General features: G+C 42.9%; 1 protein-coding gene across 1 annotated transcript in view; it reads left to right on the forward strand.

The window, feature by feature from the left end:
- Nucleotides 1-21,220, forward strand: part of CAMK4 (calcium/calmodulin dependent protein kinase IV) — a 291,118-nt gene extending 269,898 nt beyond the window's left edge. The window contains exons 9-11 of the mRNA XM_025203531.1: nt 8,619-8,745; nt 13,515-13,667; nt 19,808-21,220. Coding sequence (XP_025059316.1) covers nt 8,619-8,745; nt 13,515-13,667; nt 19,808-19,978 — 451 coding nt within the window. The 3' untranslated portion in view covers nt 19,979-21,220. The remainder of the gene's footprint in view (nt 1-8,618; nt 8,746-13,514; nt 13,668-19,807) is intronic.
- Nucleotides 21,221-21,545: the final 325 nt, after the last annotated feature.

Genomic DNA, 21,545 nt, shown 5'->3' on the forward strand with positions numbered 1-21,545 from the left:
ACCAAAACGCTGGCTTGCATCCATAGATGCTTCTCAAGCAAATCCCAGGACGTCATTCTCCCCTTGTACTCAGCCTTAGTGAGGCCGCAGCTGGAGTACTGTGTCCAGTTTTGGGCTCCACAATTCAAAAAGGATGTGGAGAAGCTTGAGAGAGTCCAGCGAAGAGCCACAGGTCAGGGAAGCAGACCCTATGATGACAGGCTGAGAGCCCTGGGGCTCTTTAGCCTGGAAAAGCGCAGGCTCAGGGGTGATCTGATGGCCACCTACAAGTTTATCAGGGGTGACCACCAGTATCTGGGGGAACGTTGGTTCACCAGAGCGCCCCAAGGGATGACGAAGTCGAATGGTCATGAACTACTACAAGACCGCTTCAGGCTGGACATAAGGAAGAATTTCTTTACTGTCCGAGCCCCCAAGGTCTGGAACAGCCTGCCACCGGAGGTGGTTCAAGCGCCTTCATTGAACACCTTCAAGACAAAACTGGATGCTTATCTTGCTGGGATCCTATGACCCCAGCTGACTTCCTGCCCTTTGGGCAGGGGGCTGGACTCGATGATCTTCCGAGGTCCCTTCCAGCCCTAATGTCTATGAAATCTATGAAATCTATGAGTCCAAGATCCCTCAGCCTCTCCTCATATGGCTTGCCATGCAAGTCCCTGATCATGTTGGTGGCCCTTCTCTGGACCTCTTGAGCTTTAGCACATCCTTGTTGAAGCGTGGTGCCCAGAACTGGAACAGTGTTCCATTGTAAGTGTTTGTCTACTTATAGCACTCATTTGCTGTAAGTGTTCGTCTATGATGAAGGAGTTGCATCAGGACAGAAAAGAAGGTAGAAAAGGAGGCAGAACAGCATTGAGTTATAATATCACAGAATCATGGAAAAGTAGGGTTGGAAGGGACCTCAGGAGGTCGTCTAGTCCAGCCCCTGCTGAAAGCAGGAGTATCCCCAACTAGGTCATCCCAGCCAAGATTTGTCTAGCCGGGTCTTATAAAACCTCCAAGGATGGAGATTTCACCACCTCTCTAAGTAACCTGGTTCAGTCGTTTACTACCTTCCTGATGAGAGAGTTTTTCCTAATATTTAACTTAAACTTCCCTTGCTGCAACTTGAGATCATTGCTCTTTATTCTGTCATCCACCACCACTGAGAACAGTGTAGCTTCATCCTCTTCAGAACCACCCTTCAGGTGAAGGCACTATTAAATCCCTGCTCAGTCTTCTCTTCCCCAGACTAAATAAGTCCAGTTCCCTCAACCTCTCTTCCTCCTCCCCCTCACCATTTTTGTTGCCCTTTGCTGGACTCTCTCGAATTTGTCCACATCCTTTCTGTAGTGGGAGGCCCAAAACTGAACACAGTACTCCAGCTGTGGCCTCACCAGTGTTGAATAGAGGGGAATAATCATTTCCCTTGTTCTGCTGGCAACACTTCTACTAATGCAGCCCAGTATGCCATTAGCCTTCTTGGCAACAAGGGCACACTGTTGGCTCATATTCAGTTTATTGTCCACTGTAACCCCCAGGTCCTTTTCTGCAGATCTGCTGCCCAGCCAGTCAGCCCCCAGCCTGTACTAGTGCATGGGGTTGTTCTGTCCTAAGTGCAGGACACTTGTCATGTGCAAACTTGCTGAGAGTGCACTCTATGTCATCTTCCAGGTTGTTGATGAAGCTATTGAACAAAAACAGCCTCAGGACCAACCCCTGGTGCACTCTACTTGATACTGGCTGCCAACTAGACATTGAGCCATTGATTACTACCTTTGACACCTGATGCTGACATTGATCACTCACTACCTGTTGAACCCAATGATCCAGACAGTTTTCTATCCACCTTACAGTCCATTCATCCAGCCCATACTTCCTTAGCTTGCCTGTGAGAATGTTGTGGGAGACCATATCAAAAACCTTGCTTAAATCAAGGTACACCACATCCACTGGTCTCCCTGCATCCACAAAGCCAGTCATCTCATCATAGAATGCAGTCAGGTTGGTCAGGCATGACTTGCCTCTGGTGAATCCATCCTGACTGTTCCTCATCACTTTCTTTTCCCCCAAGTGCCTTGAAATGGATTCCTTGAGGATCTGCTCCATGATTTTTCCAGGGACTGAGGTAAGGCTGACTGGTCTGTAGTTCCCTGGATCCTTAACTTTCTCTCTTTCTTAAATATGAACCCTTTTCCAGTCATCCAGGACTTCTCCTAATGCTGTGAGTTTTCAAAGACATTGAAAATCACATACAGGCTCTTGGAACTTTTGGAAAGGGTGCCATTTGCATAAGCAATTTGAAGAAAAAGATAGAAAATAGGATGCTCTGCTCAAAACACTGTACCCAAAGAAAATGTTCCTGAATCATTGAGAGCCAAGTTTTCTAGCATGTACCCATTACCTCTAGAAAAGCCAAATTTGAGTAAGCAAAAAATGGTCTCAAGTTGCAGCAAGGGAAGTTGAGGTTAGATATGAGGAAAAATGTTCTCACTAATAGAGTAATAAAGCACTGGAAGATGTTACCCAGAGAGGTTGCAGTTTTTTCATTGTTGGAGGTGTTTAAGACCCGGCTAAACAAAGCCTTGGATGGAATGATATAGTTGCAGATGGTCCTGCTTTGAGCAGGGGTTGGACTAAATGACCTCCTGAGGTCTCTTCCAATGCTAATTTTCTATGATTCTATGAAGTATTACTAGGTTGCCCTTAGGCTTAATGAGGTCTGGTGTGAAACCAGATGTACAATCAAGAAGCTATAATCAGCTCCCTGCAATCAGCTCCCAGTGCAATCAGGCATGATAAAAACAATTCAGTTGTGTGTCAATGGACACTTTATTAGTGACGTATTACTATTATTTACTATTTACAGTCCATCAATGTCCATAATTTGTTATGGACAGTAGGTGACAGTACATAATTTATTTACCAGTGGCGACGTGTAGAGGGTACACAAGGGTGCACGTGCACCCCTGAGAGTGCTGGTGCACCCACTGGCAGGCTGCACTCCCCACTTAGGCAATGGGCAGGGGGGGCAGGCGGGAGCGCTAGTGCCTCCCTGTGAGTGCCAGCCAGGGAGTGGGAGCACCTGGATGAAGCGCCATGGCCACTTCTGGGAGCAGCGCAGCCACCTCCCAGTCGGTGTGATTGGCCATGGAGGGACCCTCCCCCAGTCGAAATTGGCCGCAAGGGGAACTCCCCCCTCTGGTCGCTGACTGGTCACTGGGGGAGCACATGCCCCCCCGACTAAAGTGGCACCAGTCACCCATGCTGTTTATTCACATACCACATGCAATTTTCACCAAAAATCAGTACCCCCCCACACCCCCCCCAAAAGTGTACTAAGCAGGGAAGCTGATTTTCTGCCTAGAATAGAACCACCCTGCTTTGATTCCTGCTTCACAGTGATATTAGAAGAAAGGCAGAAAGCCAAAATGAAAAATCACAGCATCCAATTTAAGGTCGCAAAAAAGAAACCAAACAGCATAAAGTGTGAAAGAGTTTTGTGACCTGAGTTGTGCCCTTAGACACAAAAGCTGACAGGGCATGACTGAGGTTATGGAAGAAATATTATACACAGTCAGATACCCTGAGGTGGACCTGAAACCCCAGGAGGAACTTCCCAGAGGGGATGATACAGACTCATCAACATAGCAATGTCTAAGCTTGCCTACACATGCAACCTAGGGGTGCCTGTACACACCACAGGTTTTAATCCTCATTTAAATAGGTTTATAAAATGTAAACTTTATTTTGGAGTGTCGCATCTGTGTTTACACGCACTAGGTTTTCAAACTAATTAAGTTGGGTTCCTGGCCAGCACCACAGGAGAGTGGGAAGCAGAAGCTATTCAAAGGGTGAACCAGAGAAAAGTAGTAGCGCCATCTGGTGGACAAAGATGCTCATTACACGTCTTTCAGTGCTTTTGTGCTTGCACACAATGAATCCATGGACACAACACTTTAACTCCCAGCAAGCCAAACTAAACTACGTCCAAGGAGTTTTAGTTTAATGCACAAGAAAGACTTTGAAAGCGTCGGGATATCCTGCTCATGCAAACAGACATGCAATTGAAAGGGCAAAAATCGTGGTGTGTACATGAGCCCTAGAAGAACAAAAACAAATATGATCAAATGAGGATACTCTAATGACACAAATGCATGCAAGTGCAGTAAAATGCAGACCACAGAGTACCTGTTCATTTGCCAACTCTTTAGTGTAACCTATATAAAGGAGGATCTCACTGCAACAACAGAAAGACCCATTACTTGTGCATAATTCTGGAAAAACAACTAGTTTATGACAAGGACACAAGAAGAAGAAAAAGTGCAGCAGTTAAGGCATTACTATTCAGGCAGTTGAGGGACTCGGTTCACTTAATGGCTCATTATTCTTCAGTCCACAGGTTTAACAATTGTCTCTCCTTTAAATGGACTTGATGTTCCACTAACCAACATAACCTTTCTTCAGTCAGTTTTGGTGTCCATTAGCTGCTCCTGATCTCCCTCCTCCTTTTTTCACAGCCCTGGAACTGTTTTTAGCTTGTTTCAAAATCATAGATCCACCAACGAAGATCAGTCTTCAGCAGCAGCTAAGAGCTTCAGCTTTTGGTTAAGCAAGACAGGGAGGGTGAGTCAACTGAAGATTAGACTCTTTTCCTTCTTTATGCAGCAATAACTCCAGAAAATCTTTTTCTCTTCATTTGGCCTTTCAAAAACCAGGGTGCATCTCTTACTTGGGGCCATGTGTGTATGAGAAAATACAGTATGTTGATAAAAGAGGGTAGTAAGCTTGCAAACCAGTTCAAGGAGGATGTTCCAAAAAAGGGACATCATTGAAATAAATGCAAAGATGGTTGGGAGAGAAGCAGATAATAGCACTGAAGAGGTCAAGAAAGCAGTAGCCAGTAGCCTTACTTAAATACAATGGTCAAAGATTATACCTAGTGGGTCTACCAAACATGAGGTGACCAGCCTATTCTGCAGGCAGATTCTGGGACTGGCAGCCATTTTTGTGGTCTGAACACAGCGGGGAGCCCCCATGCCTCTGGGTGAGGGGCCCCAGTGACACCACCCCTCGCTGCTGATTGGTTGCGAGGGCTGTCTGTCATATTGCCCTGCCCCTTACTGCTGAGTGGTGGAGAGGTGTGGGGCTACACAACAAGCAGCCCTCTGAGCCAATCAGCAGTGATGGGCAGGGGCAGCAGCCATCTTGCTGGCAGCCCTTCATGCTGGCAGCCCCCTTTCTTCCTCTCCCCGTCCCCGACATCAAGCAGGCTGCATGGCCAGGCCACAGCAGCCATGAGGACTGATGGCTCCCTCTTGGAGCAGTAAGTTTTAGGGTGGGGGGAATTTTGCAGCAAGCCCACCCAATTTTACATTTTCCATGAAAAATGTGAGAGAGCAATTTCAGTAAGTCCCTAATAATACCCCTCTAGTCTCACTCATCTCTACCAGTCCTGAACATACATAACAGCATATAAATATTTTTACACTGGAGTCCCTGTGCTAGCAGCAACACTTGATTCAGTCATTTCATCCACAGAAAAGCTTCTCTTGAAGAATATCTTGTTTCTTGAGCTTTAATGCATCTCTCTCATGTCTAATATAGTGTGCAAAACTGTTGGCTTTCAAAAATAATAAAATTGATACTGAAATTTACTGTTATATTTTTCTTATAGAAACATATTCTTTACTTCTTTCATTGTTGTATTATTAATCATTCCCTGACCTGATGCATTTTCCCACAATATGGCAAAAGATACATCTAGTTGGCAGCATCCTGCACAGAACACTTGCTGATTAAATGGGAGTTCAGTTTATGCCTGATTACAGCATAATATAAACAATAGGCAGTGGGATGCATTACTGTCACTCATTTCTGTGTGTTTGCTTTCTCTTTGAAATACTGTTGAATGTCTCTCATCTGTAAATGGGAAGACAGAAGCCCAACTGCTGTTCACATTAATTGAGAGTTTTGCAATTGACTTCATAGGAACAGGATTGTAACCAGGTTCAGAGATGTATGAATTATGCATTGTTACAAAGTTATGAATGTGTCTTCAGGAGAGGGTTCAAGTAAATTAATTAGTACATCCTGGCAGAAAAAATGACCTCTTAAACCTAAACTTAAATTTGGCCTTTGGTGTCCAAGGAAATAACTACATCTCTGGGTCTTCTTTTTTTTGTCCCCATTGTTTTCCACTGGTCTCCTAGGAAAGTTTTCTAAGGTGTTTGGTTTAGGCAGAGGCAAATAATGCTCCTTGGGATGGGCCCACAAGATGAAACAAAAAACTCCAATTAGAGAGAATACCTACGTGTAGTTTTGCTTTGGCCCATTTCAAAACTAGGAGCCAGATGCAAAGTTCAAAAACATGTCCAGATCTAGTCATCTGATGTACTCAGTTCTGGTTCTTGGCAAAGGGTCAGCTTATACATACATACTATACACATAGAGGTTATGTTATAAGACTATTATTCAGGTTGGAAAGTCAAGTATTCAAGTTATGCTAGAAAGTCAAGCATTCAAGTTATGCAAGAAATGATAGAATTCAAGTTTGTGTAACCTTAACATCTTGTGCATAAGCATCACACTACAGAGTTTAATTACATAATCACATGGCACGTCTATATGAGATGCTACGTTGCCGTAGCAATAGGCTATGGCAATGTAGCATCAGCGAGCACAAACCATGATGCCACCATAGCAACATGCTCCCTCGCTATAGCATGTCACTATGGTGATATAGGAGCTAAAAATAACTGCACTGCCAGCATAGCGCAGTAACATCAGTGCCATAGGAACACGTGTAGACATACCCACATATCACTTTTCCACAGGACCTCTACCTCATTTGGAATGGACAGTGCTCACATACACCCAGATTCTGTCCCACCTATTATGGCTAGGGACAGACATTCAAAAAGCCTGAGCCTGAATTGATTCAATACTTGCAGGTTAACCTAACCCACAAAGCTTGAACTGATTTGGAGGTGGATAGACATTCCCTTTTCATTCCAGAAATGCAGGCACATGCCTTCAGTGGCTCAGGCTAGAAGCCAGGAGGCACTAGAGCAGCCCTTTTACAGTGCTGAGCTGAGATGGGCATGGCCAGGCCCTGGCAGGATGCTTTAATTAGGGAGGGATTCCCTCCCTTCCCCCCTGCCCGACAAGCAAGGGAGCCAGCAGAGAGTTGATAACAGAGCATTGAGTTACACTGCAGGAAGTTACACAGGAAATTGTTAGTATTTATCACCATATCAAAGAGAACAAAGCCTTTCTCATTAGTTCAAGCTTTTCTTAAGCAACTTTTTCCAAGGAAGGGACATTACCAACTACCTGTTGATTAGCTCCAAAGAGCCCTAAACCAACACTGTCCTGTCTGCCTTTGTCCCATCTCCCAAAGCATAGACCGTAGCCAGCATGTGGTATGCTAGCTAATGCTGAGAGGTGTAAGGCAGAGGGGAGGAGGAAATGCCTGCTTGAGCAGGGAATAGTGAGGGAGAGAGCAGGGAGCTTGAGGAAGCCAGGAAGACCCTGCTGTATGTGCAGTTTGTGCTGGAGCTGCAGCCAGGGAGCAGAGGGGAGGGGCCAACCCAGCTGTGGGGAGCAGAGAGTCCCACCCAGCCCAGAGAGCATGCCGGGATGCTGAGGGGACTGATTTAACTTAAACCAGAGAGGGGTCTGGGACAGACATTGCATAAAACTGGTTTATCTCAAACCAGTTTTAGCTATTTTCAAACTGGTTTATATGAACTGAACATCCGTTCTGTTACAGGTTTAAACCAGTTTCTGATCACTTAAACTGGTTTATAGGTAATGTCTGTCCCTAGCCTATGTGTCTAAATGGATTTAAGCACCTAAGTACTGGAAGTCTAAGAATGCATCAGCTTTTGTAACATGCTGTCATGTTACCATTAAGACTGAGTCACAAAAATGTAGCAAGGAGGAGGAGAAAACACCCACCTTCTCTTTTAACTGCTTCTCAGGGACTCAAACAGAGTGAAATAGAATTGCATGAAGACACCTAAATCCACTTCCATGTCTATTAGGTAGCCCTTAATGAACAACTCTTCAGTATTTTGTTTTCTCCTCCTGGTTCAATGTGTGTTCTCAGGCCTCCTTATTTCATACTATTCTAATTGTTCTATGAAGTTAGAATTAATAATTTGTTCCTGGGCTTTTCTCAGATGCCCAGTACTATGGCATCTAAATGTTTCATAATCAGTAGTGAAGTTAATTTCAGCAGCAGCATGGGGTGGTGAGGGCTTGGCATTGAACATTGCAGCTAATGCAGCTGAAGTTTGACAAAGTTATAAGCAAATAAAAAAGAGGTTTTATGATGGGAAGGGTCAGGTAACTTTGATAATAGGCAGAGCTATTATACTTTCCCCCCCTCCCAATAAATATACAATAACAATATAAACAAAAATTGAAAAAGCCAAAATAGGGGAGGTTAATTATTTTAATTAATTTTAAATAATTGTGTTTTCATATGCAAAGGAGAAGAGACAAGATGAGAACTAGGAAAAGATCACATTGAAAGATGTTACTAGGAACCTGAAATCACTTAGACTGTCTGATAAATCTCTCTCTCTCTCTCTCTCCCTCCCTCCCTGCAACCCACCCCCCAACACACTTAGACTTTGTGGATTTGAACCATTCTACGATGAAAGGGGTGACCAGTACATGTTCAAGAGAATTCTGAACTGTGAATATGATTTCGTGTCTCCCTGGTGGGATGATGTGTCCCTAAATGCCAAGGATTTGGTAAGTATAAGGCTATTGAGTGTAAGATTTTTTTAAAATATAGATTTATGTATTATCTCTCTCCAAAGGAAAATGGTATTTGGGTGAGTTTTTTTCAAGTGTATCTGTCTCAAAATTATTCCTGAATATGTTATTTGGCTGTAAGTCAAGAATGATAAATTAAAATACAATAACCACTATAGAATTCAATAGTTTGATTTTCAGAGATGCTAAGCACTGATAGCACCCACTGGTATCAGTTAGAGCCATGAAAGTTCAGCATTTCTGTCAACTAAACCATTGATTTTCAAGCAATTATTGCAGCATATTGAGAAGTGCCTGACCTTGGTTGTAGATAAAAGTTTTGGAAGATATTTTTCTTTATATTTCTTTTTCCTTCATGTTGCATCAACCTCAAAAGGGATATTAAACCCAGCTCTGCAGTTCATTCATTTTTTCTAGAATGAATTATTTAAAAAAAAATAAAATGAAATAACAAAGACACCATCTGTTGTTGACCACAATATTCTGTCCATTTAAGAGCTTTGTATAATTAATTCTTAGCTAATGAGGACAAAGGCAGTGCCATTAAGCAAGACCATTAGTACAAAGCTAGGGCTAAAGTGCTATCTGCACTATATCCTTTTATTACTGGGTAAAGCAAATTGGATCCAAGAGATACTGATCTGCAGAGATGAACATGCCCAAGTTCTATTTTTACTCAATGTTACTTGCACAATTCAGTTATTTCATTAAAATTAGAGTAACAAATGTTCAGTTCTATACCACTTATACAAACTGTGCCATAAAATGCTACTTTAATTAATGTTTGTAAAGTGCTTCAGGATGCCTCAAATGAAAGGCCCTGTGGAAGTTCAGAATATTTTTTGTTGGTGTATTAGATTTAGGGCATTTCTGAGTTCTAGAGAATGTTATTTACAGTCCCTTGTAGGCAAAGAGCAGATTAATAATATTCCACAGTCAAGCTACATGTTCCTTGCGTGCATACAGCATTTGTACAAACAGACCCAAAACAGCTCCTGGTATTGGGGCTCAGACTGAACTTTTAGGCTGCTTGCAGATGTTAAAAACAAAAAAAAAAGCTGCGCTTTATTTTAAACTTGACTTGCTTCCGTGCCAAGACTAGCACTTGCCCAGAAGAGGCAATACCTTACTTGGACCCGGCACACCCAATGTCTGTATAGAGATTGGGCACTTTTGTGTATATCCAGGTTGTAGCCGTATTGCTCTAGAGGCTAAAGGAATCAGAACTCATGGTGGAGTTATCTTTATTAGACCAACTAGATTTTTGCAAAGAATTTTTTTTCCAAAAATCTAGTCGGTCTAATAAACGATATCGCCTCTACCACAAGTTCTGGCACTTTAGTGGGGCTTTTGGGGCACTTTTATCTAATAGCTGATTGAATCAGCTTTAGCTAAAAGCACCCAAAGGCCCCAGTGAAGCGCCCGATCTACAGACACTGCAGAGCCAGGTCGAACTAACATACGCTTCTTCCATTAAAGCGCAGTTTGTTTATTTTAACACCCGCAAGCAGCCTTAAAAGCAAGATGTAGAGATCCTGAATCAGTCTGTGGATTTAAATCTATGACCTCTGCTATAGGGAGTGATGAGGGACTGTATTGGCCACTTTGAAATGTGGGGAAGCTTAATGGTGACGCAACACTAGAGTGTTCTAATTAGACTATTAGGGTGCCTGTAGACATGCGGGACAATTGCTCCAGTGCACTGTAATTACAGCACGTTGGAGCAGACTCAATTAATTGAGTCTACTGAAGTGTGCTAATTAGCAGTCCAGCAACCTTGGTGTTTTGTGTACTCAGCATCCCTGCATTTCAAAATGGTAGTAGGGGCGCTTTAACAAGAGCTCTTTGAATAAGCTTTAGTTAAAGCACCCCCGCCACCATTTTGAAGCACAGGACACTGAATATGAGACGCTGCAGGTGCCTTAATTAGAGTGGCTCCCGAGCATGCCTCCACAGCTACTGTGTACCCTAATTGCAGAGCCTGTTTAGCCAGGGGAATGGCTATGGTTCTCATCCACTCTCCTACCTCCAGTTTGTCTTTAACAATACCTCACCTCCCTACTGTGGATGGAGGCCTGTGAAACACATCTTCACAGCCCACACCCATGCTAGGCACTCTGCAATCTTTGCTGCATCTATAGCAACAGTTTCCTGGAAATTTGTCACCATTGTACTAACAAAGGTATACATTCACAAGTTGCATTATAATAGTGGAAGCACTAGTATAGGCAGGGTTTTGTGACACAGAATTTATGCCTGGGTGGAATAGGGGTGTGTGATGCACTGTTGTCACAGGTTGGAGGCTAGATGTGTGGTGCACTACAAACCTGGGTTGCAGGAGCATGTATGGCACAGTAGATACTGTTGTGTCTAAAAGAATGCATAATGGCCCAGCTTCACTAGGAAGGGTGGAGAAGTAGTTAGGACACACTCTTGGAAGCAGAACAGATGGGCTGAAGAGGGCTTAGATACTCACAACCTAAACCACAACCTAAACCACCAGGCTATTATACAAAAGGTTACTGTCTCCTATGTCAGCTGTAGATTTGTGTGAAAGTGATCCTGGGTGCTGCATTGTATACTGAACTTAGTGCTGTTGGAGTAAATTAGGCTTGCTTCAAGCGTGCCTAGTGGATCAGGCCTATCAGGGGACTGTGGTGAACTTTAGTCACAGATCTGTCATGTATCTGAATCACAACAGAGTTTAAGTGCAGTTTAAGGGGAGTTTTTAAGTCTCTAAAGCAAGTGAAAATCCCCTCCCCACTCCCCCTTCCGGCTCAGAGGCACATCCCTTCTGCTCCCCTTCCGCCGCCTGCTGCAGCTGCTTTTTCCACTGTTGGGGGTTGGGGAAGCTCAAAGCCAACTGGGCTAAGTGTGTGCTGGGCTCAGCTTGGGAGGGGACAGTGGCAACAGGGCAGGTGCAAAGTAGTTCTCCCTATTCCGCCCAGCAATGACACCAGATAGGGAAACCCTCATCCATCCCAGATGCCACTGTCTCCATCCCCAGCCCCAGTGCAACGGGCAGGAATGGCTCTGGTGTTTATCTGCACCTGGGCCAGGGAAAAGGTAGGCTGGGCAGGGAAGCGGTGAGGAGGCAGTGTGCCTTTGAGCAGAAAGTGGAAGCAGGGGGCAGGATTTCTGCCTAACTTAGGGACTTTAAGAAGTCCCTAGAGGCTCCCATAGATCACTCCAATTCAAAAGGGGAGTGAAGTTGCACAACTGCCCCCCTCTAGATCTGCCCCTGATGCTGGAGGACTGTGGCCCTCCCATGTTTTAGCCCCAGTAGGTGACTGGTTCAGGCACTTGCCCAGGAAGCTGGAGACCGAGGTCCTGGGACCACTCCCTCCCCAGAGGGGGTTTGAATCTGTCTCTCTGACTTCCCAGCACAGTGTTTTAACCATCACACCACAGATTGTACATTATCCAGTCCTGTCTTCAGAGCTACTTTTGAAGCTGTCCCTCTGGGCAGCCAAGAGAGGAAGATACATGGGTCCAGGGGGAAGATCCCAAGCTACAGGGTGCATGGCTCATTGAAATGGCTGTTGCTCTGAAAGGAAGCAGGCTCTCAGCTCTAGCCTAGACCCCTGCTCACAGTGGGGCAGAAACTTCCCCACTGCTCTCCATCCCTTTTATCCAGTGTCTGTTAAATGTAAGGGACAGCAGGTTAGCTTTAAAGGGGGCACTGGAGAAGCCACCTGTGGCATGGTGGTTAGAATTGCTGGGCTGAAAAGTCAGAGATCCACATTCCAATTCCCTTGGAGTAAAGGGAGGGCCCAGAACCTAGGTATTCTGCTTCCCCTCCTCACCTTTTTCTGGATTTAAGCTCAGCTGTATGCCTGGCTAATGTGTAGTCTACTGAGTATCTTCAGTCTATATGCACAACATGTCCACAGGGAAGAGGGAGGTCCAACAGCAGCTAGGTACATGGCTAGAAAGTTGCCATGTAGGTATGAAAAGGAGAAAAGAATTCTGCCTCATGTGCAGAAACCTATCTTGTGGCACCTAGGTAATTTTGGGAGCCAAAATTAATTTAGGCACTTAGTAAGCTACTTGGCTGCTGGAGCTGGGTTGCTTTTTGTGACTTAGGCCCTTAAGTTTTGTGTTAGTCCTGCTTGAGGTTGGTTTGCCAATCTGAACTGGACCCCTACTTATTTTCAAAACTAAGCTATTAGTTCCTCCATATTAGGTACCTTTTGATTATATGAGATTTTAAAGATATGACGATTAGCAGAAGTACAGTTAAAAGCAGTAGTAATGCTACAAATATAGGTATCTTTCTTCACTCTTAAATTTTTTCTATGGTGTCCTTGTTTGCCAAGACATTCCCTTAAACCAAGAGTTATAACTGAATATAGAGCATTGTTTGTTTCCCTAAGGAGTCCTTCAGTACAGAACTTTAGGGCACGAACAAACACAAAATCCAGCATGCTAAAAAGGAGCTACCCATCTGCCCATTCTTACCCCATAGTAAGTGGAAGCTAAAACAGTAATTTACTTCTCAGTGAAAGTGGGCTAAGCGACCACAGTTTAGCTTACACTCCTCTAGGGGTAAGAGCATCACATAGACTGTTGCCATGGAGCAACTGATGCCTGGTAAGACCCCAACCATCTTTTGAGTTACTGGAATGTACTCATTTGTCCATAGCTGCATAAAATCAAGAACAAACTCCATAATGTAAGGCTTGCTAAGTATTGCAGGGGAAGAATGTTACATTCTTTTTTCCTTTTCTTCTCTCCTGGTGTAGGTTAAAAAGTTGATTGTTTTAGACCCCAAGAAACGCCTCAGCACGCTCCAAGCTTTGCAGCACCCTTGGGTCACAGGAAAGGCAGCAAATTTTGCACATATGGACAATGCACAAAAGAAACTTCAAGAATTCAATGCACGGCGTAAACTTAAGGTAAGTCTCTGTATTTTAGTGTCTGGGCTCATCTGTACCACATCTGCAGAACTCCTGAGTGTACCCAAAAAGTACACTCCATCTGCCCACTCTCATGCCCACTCCACCAGACCCAAAAATGAGGCAGTGAAGCCACTCTGATGGCACCCCCATTTCCATTTCCATGCATACTGGAGACTGAGATCTGGAGAGCGGTGCTAGGTTGCCCTCAAAAATACCACAGAAGTGGTATAAAAATGCTCAGTGGTAACTTTAAAACCATTCTGTGACATTGACAGTCCAAGGAAGCCTTACAAATCATTGTGAAGATTGTCCCAATTGGGGAAAAAAAATTATTCCCCTGTCCTTTATTATGATGGCTGATGAACAAGAGAAAGGTAAAGATCTGTTCAGTCTCCACAACTGGATGAATAAAAATGTGCAGCTGTAGAAACACAGCTGCTTAGAACAGGAATGGATTTTCTAGAGAATATTTCCTTCCTCTGCATTTAGTACTTCCTGCTACATCTCTAAGGTGTTGACTAGAAGAGCTCCAGTCAGAATAGGTGGTTTACTGATCTTTCTCATGGATTTGTACATCTAAAAACCTGGTGGATACTTAATCTAAGTACATAAGATTTTACATCATTAGCTTTGTATATTTTGGGGGTATGTGATACCTTTAAATGGCCTACCGTTCCCATAGATATCAATGAGAATGCAAGGCATGAATGGAGAGCATTCTTTGGTAGGGCCTAATGTCAAAATTAAGTGCCTAAACTGCACATGCTAAATATACACATTCAGGTCCAAAATATGCAGTTTCAGATCTTGACAGTTAACTAGGCTTGCATCTGGGCAACTGCATTTCCTCTCCATTATTTTCATTAAAATTATAAGCATTGTGTACCAGTATACGAGGTGCAGAGATGCAATCCTATGGAATTGAATCAGACCCACACTCATCTTTTTACTTCTTTGCTGATATGCTGAACACAGGGCATGAGTGGGAAGAGTTTCAAAGGCACAGATGACAAATAGGCCTCTGGCTTACATGAGCATGAAATTCACCCCCTAGATAATAATCAGTATCAGTAGTGTCTGCTTTGGAAAATATATCCTGGGGTACTTGGGCACAAGTCTTATGATCAACACCTGTTGTGGAGTCACAGCAGAGCCATCTTTATCATCATGGTCCATCACAATAACAACGGAACAGCCTCTGGGCTGGGAGCAATACAATCCATTACAAAAAAAAATATGAACAGTAAACTACCCTAAAATGTTCATTTTGACAAATTTTTCGATCTTATTGGGAAACTCTGACAGACGCTCTCCAGATAGCAAAAGAAGGTCTGTTGCAAAATGTATACAAAGATCTTGGGAAGTTCCAGACATAATTATAGATATTCTTTGCCTGTTTAGAACTGACTTAGATGTGTCTATTATTATTATTCTCTTCAATAGAAGATATTTGCATAGCCTTAAGCTGGAGTTACAAAATTAACTGTGCTGCATCGGCTACTGCAGGAGTGGCCAACCTGCAGCACGTGTGCCACTTTTGGCACAGACAGCCCCTGTGTGTGGTATGCAGCAGATGATGAAGGGATCAGAAAGCAGAGGAAAGGGAAAGGGATTGAAATGATATTCACAGAGGATTCTGGCTTAATTTGTGGTATGCCTGCCAAAAAAGTTGGCCCCCACTGAGCTGCTGAGGTCAGTAATAAAAGTCATTAATAAAATTGTATCTGTTTTCCACATGTCAGTTTGGGTTCTCTTTGTAGTCTCACAGCGTTGATTCTCTTTTGGGGCCTCTAATGGGACACATGTTTGTAAAAAACTAAAACATTATTTTATTTAGAACATGTCTTCATCCATGTTACATTCCTGTGTGGCTATCTAAACACTTGTAAGTTTATTTCTTTATTGATTTAACATCAAGAACAGGATTACTAAATCATTAGCAGCACGAAAATGATTTCCTCTTCATAAAATGCAAAACTATGTACTGAATTACTAAGGGCATATACATTAATATGCATAGCTACACTTATACCTGTAAAAATAAATATAAACTCACAGCTACTTTTGGAATAATACAAAGCTAAGATGACACTATTCTCTTGTATTCAGAGCTATAGCTTTATAAAATAGTTCTAAATCTGTAAATTCTAAAATTAAGATTCATATTAGTTGCAGCATAATAGAGTGGGATTCTTTCTTGTATACATCTATACGTACAGCAGAGAGCAAAAGGCATTATTTATATATATATCATTTTACCAGGTGCCACATTCCATTCTTAGTCCTTCTCACAAAGCCACCCTCTATACTGATCTTCTCTGTAAATGCTACCTTCTTCACTCCATCTAGGTTCCTGCTTCCAAGGTCCTACACACCTCTCCCAACCTGCATACTTTAAGACCTGATCCAAGTAAGAACTCAGGCACCTAAATGCAACTTAGGTGGAATTTAAGTATCTAAATCCAAGTCATCAATGCACAAAACCCTGCCTAACTGCTTTATATGCCTCAGAAGCCATGGGCACCTCAGGTTTCATCGGAAAACTTATGCAAACATCTAAATTTCTGCTATTACGCATGCCTGGGACCTCCACCATCTTGGCTGAGCTGAGCATCTCAGCACCTGTCTGTACACGTATATCTGTTCGCAGTTCTTGATTAGGCATCTACATGCCCAAGTTCCCTGAGAGCCCTGATCTGGCAAGTCTGCCCTGAGCACACCTAAAACACCCTGATGGCCTTGAGTTCAGCACAAAGCACAACATACAGAACCACTGCATTTCAGAAACACAGTGGATGGGTGTTGCCAGTGCTTGCATGTGGTATCTTGGGCCACTGTGGAGAAAGAAATGCAAGATATATGGATCAGAGAGAGATCAAGCAAGAGGAAGCATGACTGTAGCCCAGTAGAGGGGATTCTGGCCTGAGAGATGGGAACCCTGGGTCCCCATATCTATTCCCAACACTACTCATGTATTTTACCCGTAAGCAATCTCTGACATAGGGACTGGAACCCCAGACTCTCCCCTCCCATGGGATATCCCTTATCTCTGGGCTACAGAGTGATGCTTTTCAAAGTATGGATAAATAGCTGCTTCTCCCTCCCAAACTATGACTCTTGTATTTTTGGCTTTTTTTTGGCCTCCCACCCCACCATGGGAACCTATCCCTATTTATTACATTGTAAAGTGGGTTTGCTTTATGCAAATTCAATTTATGTGCCATTCCCTGGGAATGCATGTATAGCATAAATTGAGGGAAACCTGTACCACTATTCCCTCTTTCTCCTCTGCCTGTATCTTAAAAGAAAAGAGTGGGTGAGTGCCCCTTACTCAAAGTGATAACTTAGGTAATTTAGTCCAAGAAGCAGTTTCAAACTGGGATTCACAGTCTCTCATAGGTGTCTTAATGCTGGAGATAGGACTCTGGATCTGAGAAAGAGAGAGGATTTGAGAGATATCCTTCTCTTCAGCATTTTCCACTGACTAGCTTTGGTGTTTTCCCACTCAGCATGTGTGAATGTGAATCTCATTTCTAGTTTCTCCCTGTTCATTATATAGGGAACTTAAACACCTCATTCAGGTTTGTGAATTCCAATCCTTAAACACTTTTGTGAATCTGCTCTTTTATTGTCTTGACCCCATCCCTCCTGCTTCCCCAGTGATGCCAGCCTTTATGGCCTGATAGTCCTCTTTTCAATGAGCAACTTCAGCTCTCTCCCTTCCACTAGTCAGCAAGACTTCTGTCCTCATCCACATTCCTTCTTCACTCCCATTTTTAAAGGAGCACCTACCAAAAATTAGCCAGCTACTTAAGAATAGGAAGAGGGGTGGTTGAAAATGGGTCCTATATATATCATTTTTATACATGCATGCATCAAAGTATGCTTGTTTCCTCTTCCATATATGTCTTTGCTTTCTAAGCATATAAACTTTTCTGGGCATGGACCAAGATACATTTCCTAATTGCTGTAGATTAGCACTGTAAAAATTTGCACCAGATAAGGATCTTTCACTGAATCTTTCTAAAAGTCTGCACAGTACTAGCACATTTTGCTTATTACTATATTAGATATCAGTCCTTATGATAAGTGTTGCTTTAATCTGTGCATACGTTACAATATAATCAGTGTAATTTACTCTCTCACAAGATGGAACAATATTTTTTTATCAGTTCATTTTAATAGAGATGTTGATAAGTATATTTTATTTTCAAACTCAGAATTAGTGTAGCTAAACATGTTTCTACCAACAATAGTCCAGGTTTGAATTTCAGAAATAGTGGTCACATCTACACGTGCTATTAATATGCTTTAAGCTTACTGCACAGTAACATGCATTGCTTTCCCCAGGAGTATATCTACATATGTGCCCAGCAGGCTACTCCTGCCCTGCTCTTCCCCCCTACAACAGCTAGGGGGAGCTCCAGGCTTCCCAAGTGCCAGCCCCAGACTGGCAAGGGGCAGTGGGTCAGGCCTGGGCTCCCAGGGGCTGGAGGGAAGGGAGGGAGCTGTCCTGCCTCCGAAGCAGCTGGCAGCCTCCCAGCCTCATGCCCCAATCAACAGCTCGGGACAGGGGCTGGGAAGCAGGAGCTGCCTGGAATAGGGGACATTTCCCCCACCCCCTGCTTCCTGGTCAGCTGTCTACACGTGAACTACTGTGCAGTAGCTACTGCGTAGTAAATATACTACCTGTATCTACAGGTAGCAGCCAACCGCTCAATAAACTAATTTACTGCACAGTAAATGCTGCACACGTGTAGACGGTGATGCTTTACTGCACAGTAGATAAGTCTACTACACAGTAAAGTGTCTCATGTAGATACACCGTGACTCTTTCAGATCTCATTAAATTATTTTGAATACTACTTATTTTTGTAGCTATCAGAGGTTGATATTAATATGAAGTGTAAGTGTAATAAAATTCCATGCTCATACTGTCCTGAGAGCGAGGACAGACATAAGACTTGACCCATTCCAAGAATGTCACTGATTGAAAACCAGTTCACAGTTGTCCCCGGTCTGATGTGTCCGCACGTACACTGCTAAGGGTTCGAAGTGGAATGGTCACCTTTTAGGCATTGCAGTTCTGACAAGCCACCACCAAGGGGAGGTTGTGAGTACCCAGCCCAATTGCAATTTCCTCCCCCCACCTTTCTCACCGACATTTGAGTTCAATAAAGACCCATTCCTGTACCTTACTGAACATCTGTGTGGTGATACCTGACTGGAGATTGCCTAGATGTGTGCATAGGACTAGGGGGCTACCTGGACCCCTGCTTCTGAATGCCTGATAGCTGAGTGCTCTGAAGCTGCCAGAACTTTCAGGGCTTTTAAAGAGCACTTTCCCCCACACCATTCATTAGTTTAGTTCAGGTCCTGGATATTGACTGGGGTTCAGTACATCCCAGGCTGATTTCTGAATGGAAGGGCAGCCAGGTGCAAGGGAAGGCTGCCTGGCCTCTGCTGTGTATCTGGAGGCTGGAAGCTCAGGGGCAGCTCTCCACTGCTTTAAAGAGTTTTCAAATTTCCCTCCTTTAGTGGCAGTGGAGTCCCTGGGCACCCCATCTCCCACAGTGTCCCCCAGCTCCAGGCACCCAAAAACAGAGGTTGAGGCAACTCACTTCACCTGGCCACCTTGCACCCCAAATAAGCCTGGGATGCATGGACCCCTGGTCAGTTGGCAACAAAAAAAAGAAAATTGACCAACTTTTAAAAAATGATGGAAAGTTGCCCCCAGAGCCCCCAACCAGGGACACTGACTGCAGTTAACTGCAGGCAATAGAAGTTGGGGTGGTAGAGTTCTGTCTGCATATCTGAGAAGCTAGTCGCCATTTAGGGGTTGGGGCAGGCAGGATGAGTGTGAGATGCCTGGAGGACCAACCAGATGCTAGTCACAGAAAGTTTGGTGCCTTACATAACACTGAACCAATTCATGGAGAACCAGCTCAATGTAGTACTCAATTATCCAGGTATCTTTTTTAAACAGTTCGGGAGGTTTAATTGTTCTAAACTGGCTTGGATGCCTGAATGCTTGAGGTATTTTAAATTGGTCTAAGCATTACGTATATCCACACCTAGAAGTTGTCATATGCCATTGTACTGAAGAAAAATAACCTATTTTCTCCTACCTTTCTCAGGCGGCAGTAAAAGCTGTTGTGGCATCAACTCGTCTTGGAAGCGCAGGTGGTCACAGCAGCCATGACAGCAATAAGGCCAGCCGTAATCCATCTCCAGTTCATGACAGTGAACCCATGGAGAAACCTACTCAGGAAGTAGAAGTAGAAGTAGCTCCTGAAGAGACATCTTAGGTCATTTGCTTTCTTATTTTGGCTGAAATTTGTCATTTCATGCACCGGCTAACTTGTCAATCAGCAAGAGAAATTTGTAAGCATGGCCTCTCTGGTGGTTCTGCTTTGGGGTGCAAAGTGCACCAGCTGGTGATCCTAACTTCAATGCATGTGACTGCTTATGAAAATAGTAAACTGTCCCATAAGGCATGTCATGAATACAGTGTTATTTGCAGTAATACCAATCGGTGAAATATGAGAATGAGTAAATACTACTTACCATACTACCTGCCATACACATTTTTAGTGTGTTTTTTAGACAGCATTTGAAATTAATAGTATTTCATTTGATTTTTCATAAGTAAGTGTCTTCTAGAGATCATGGCATTTCATTGAACCTTTTTTTAATTTTCAGAATCATAATTCCACAGTAGATGACTGGGGACTAATATCAAGCCAATGCTTTTAAAAAAAGATGTTTGAAACATTTTGCTTTTTATCTGTAATATTTATAAACTGTTTAGAGATTTATATGCAAAAACATTCCACTAATTCTGGGAAGAAATTGAAACATTAGTACAGGGGGCCATGGAACTGTACATTCCTCAAGCTTATGTTCAGAATGCCTTATTCTACCTTTAACAGTTTATATACAGTATTTTAATGATAACCAAAATTATTCTCAGATTTCTGTCATTTCATTCTCTAGTAAAATGTTAGCAAAACAAAATGATAGTATAGTATACAGTTAGAGTAGGGTAGTTGCAACCTTTTGAGATGTTGTTGTATCTATTAATGACTTTATAAACTGTGCAGCTAGAACACGTTTTTATGGGGGCTAAGAGAAAAAGCTGACATTACACGTTTTAATTACTAAAAGAAAAATCACTGCAGAGTGGTTTTACTCTGGAGAGACGCTCAAATACCACAGTGATGGTAATCACTGAAATAGATAGATGCTACCCCGAAGATCAGTCAACGTAAGTAACCCAGATTTTCCTAACAAAGAACCCATCCTGTAAAGTGATCCACATGGGCAGATCTCTGAACCTGTTGGAAGCTCCCATGCCTTCAGTAGGATCCATGCATGAGGACCAGCTTGCAGGGTTATCTAACTGACTGTTGCCAGACACAGCAGATATGAGCTGAAAAGTCATTGGTATATAACTATATATTTGTTTGTAATTACTTTGATAGTACCTGAAATTCATAATGTATTGGTATGTTACAGAAACAATACAACAAAACTGATGTATGACAATATCATTTGTGTTTGTTACACTTTTTAATACTGCTAGTTACCTAAGGCCCTAATACAGTCAATATTTCTCTTTTGTTCTAATTGTTTTTATTTTAAATGGCTTTGTCTTGTACAACTTGCCTTCTAAAAATCTATTTTGGCTACTACAGAAGCCAGAGTAATTAACAAATCCAATAGCTATGTTTTCTGTTACAGCTAAAATGAAAGGTAATTATATATTATTTACACGGTAGGTTTGCTAAATAAAATATATCTAAATTAATGTAAAAGAGAAAATTAAGTTGTCTTCACAAAGCAGTAATGCATGTTTTCTAATCTACAGAGCAC

The sequence above is a fragment of the Alligator sinensis genome, unplaced genomic scaffold (genome assembly GCF_000455745.1).
Source record: "Alligator sinensis unplaced genomic scaffold, ASM45574v1 scaffold30_1, whole genome shotgun sequence".
In the NCBI taxonomy this organism is placed as follows: domain Eukaryota; kingdom Metazoa; phylum Chordata; order Crocodylia; family Alligatoridae; genus Alligator; species Alligator sinensis.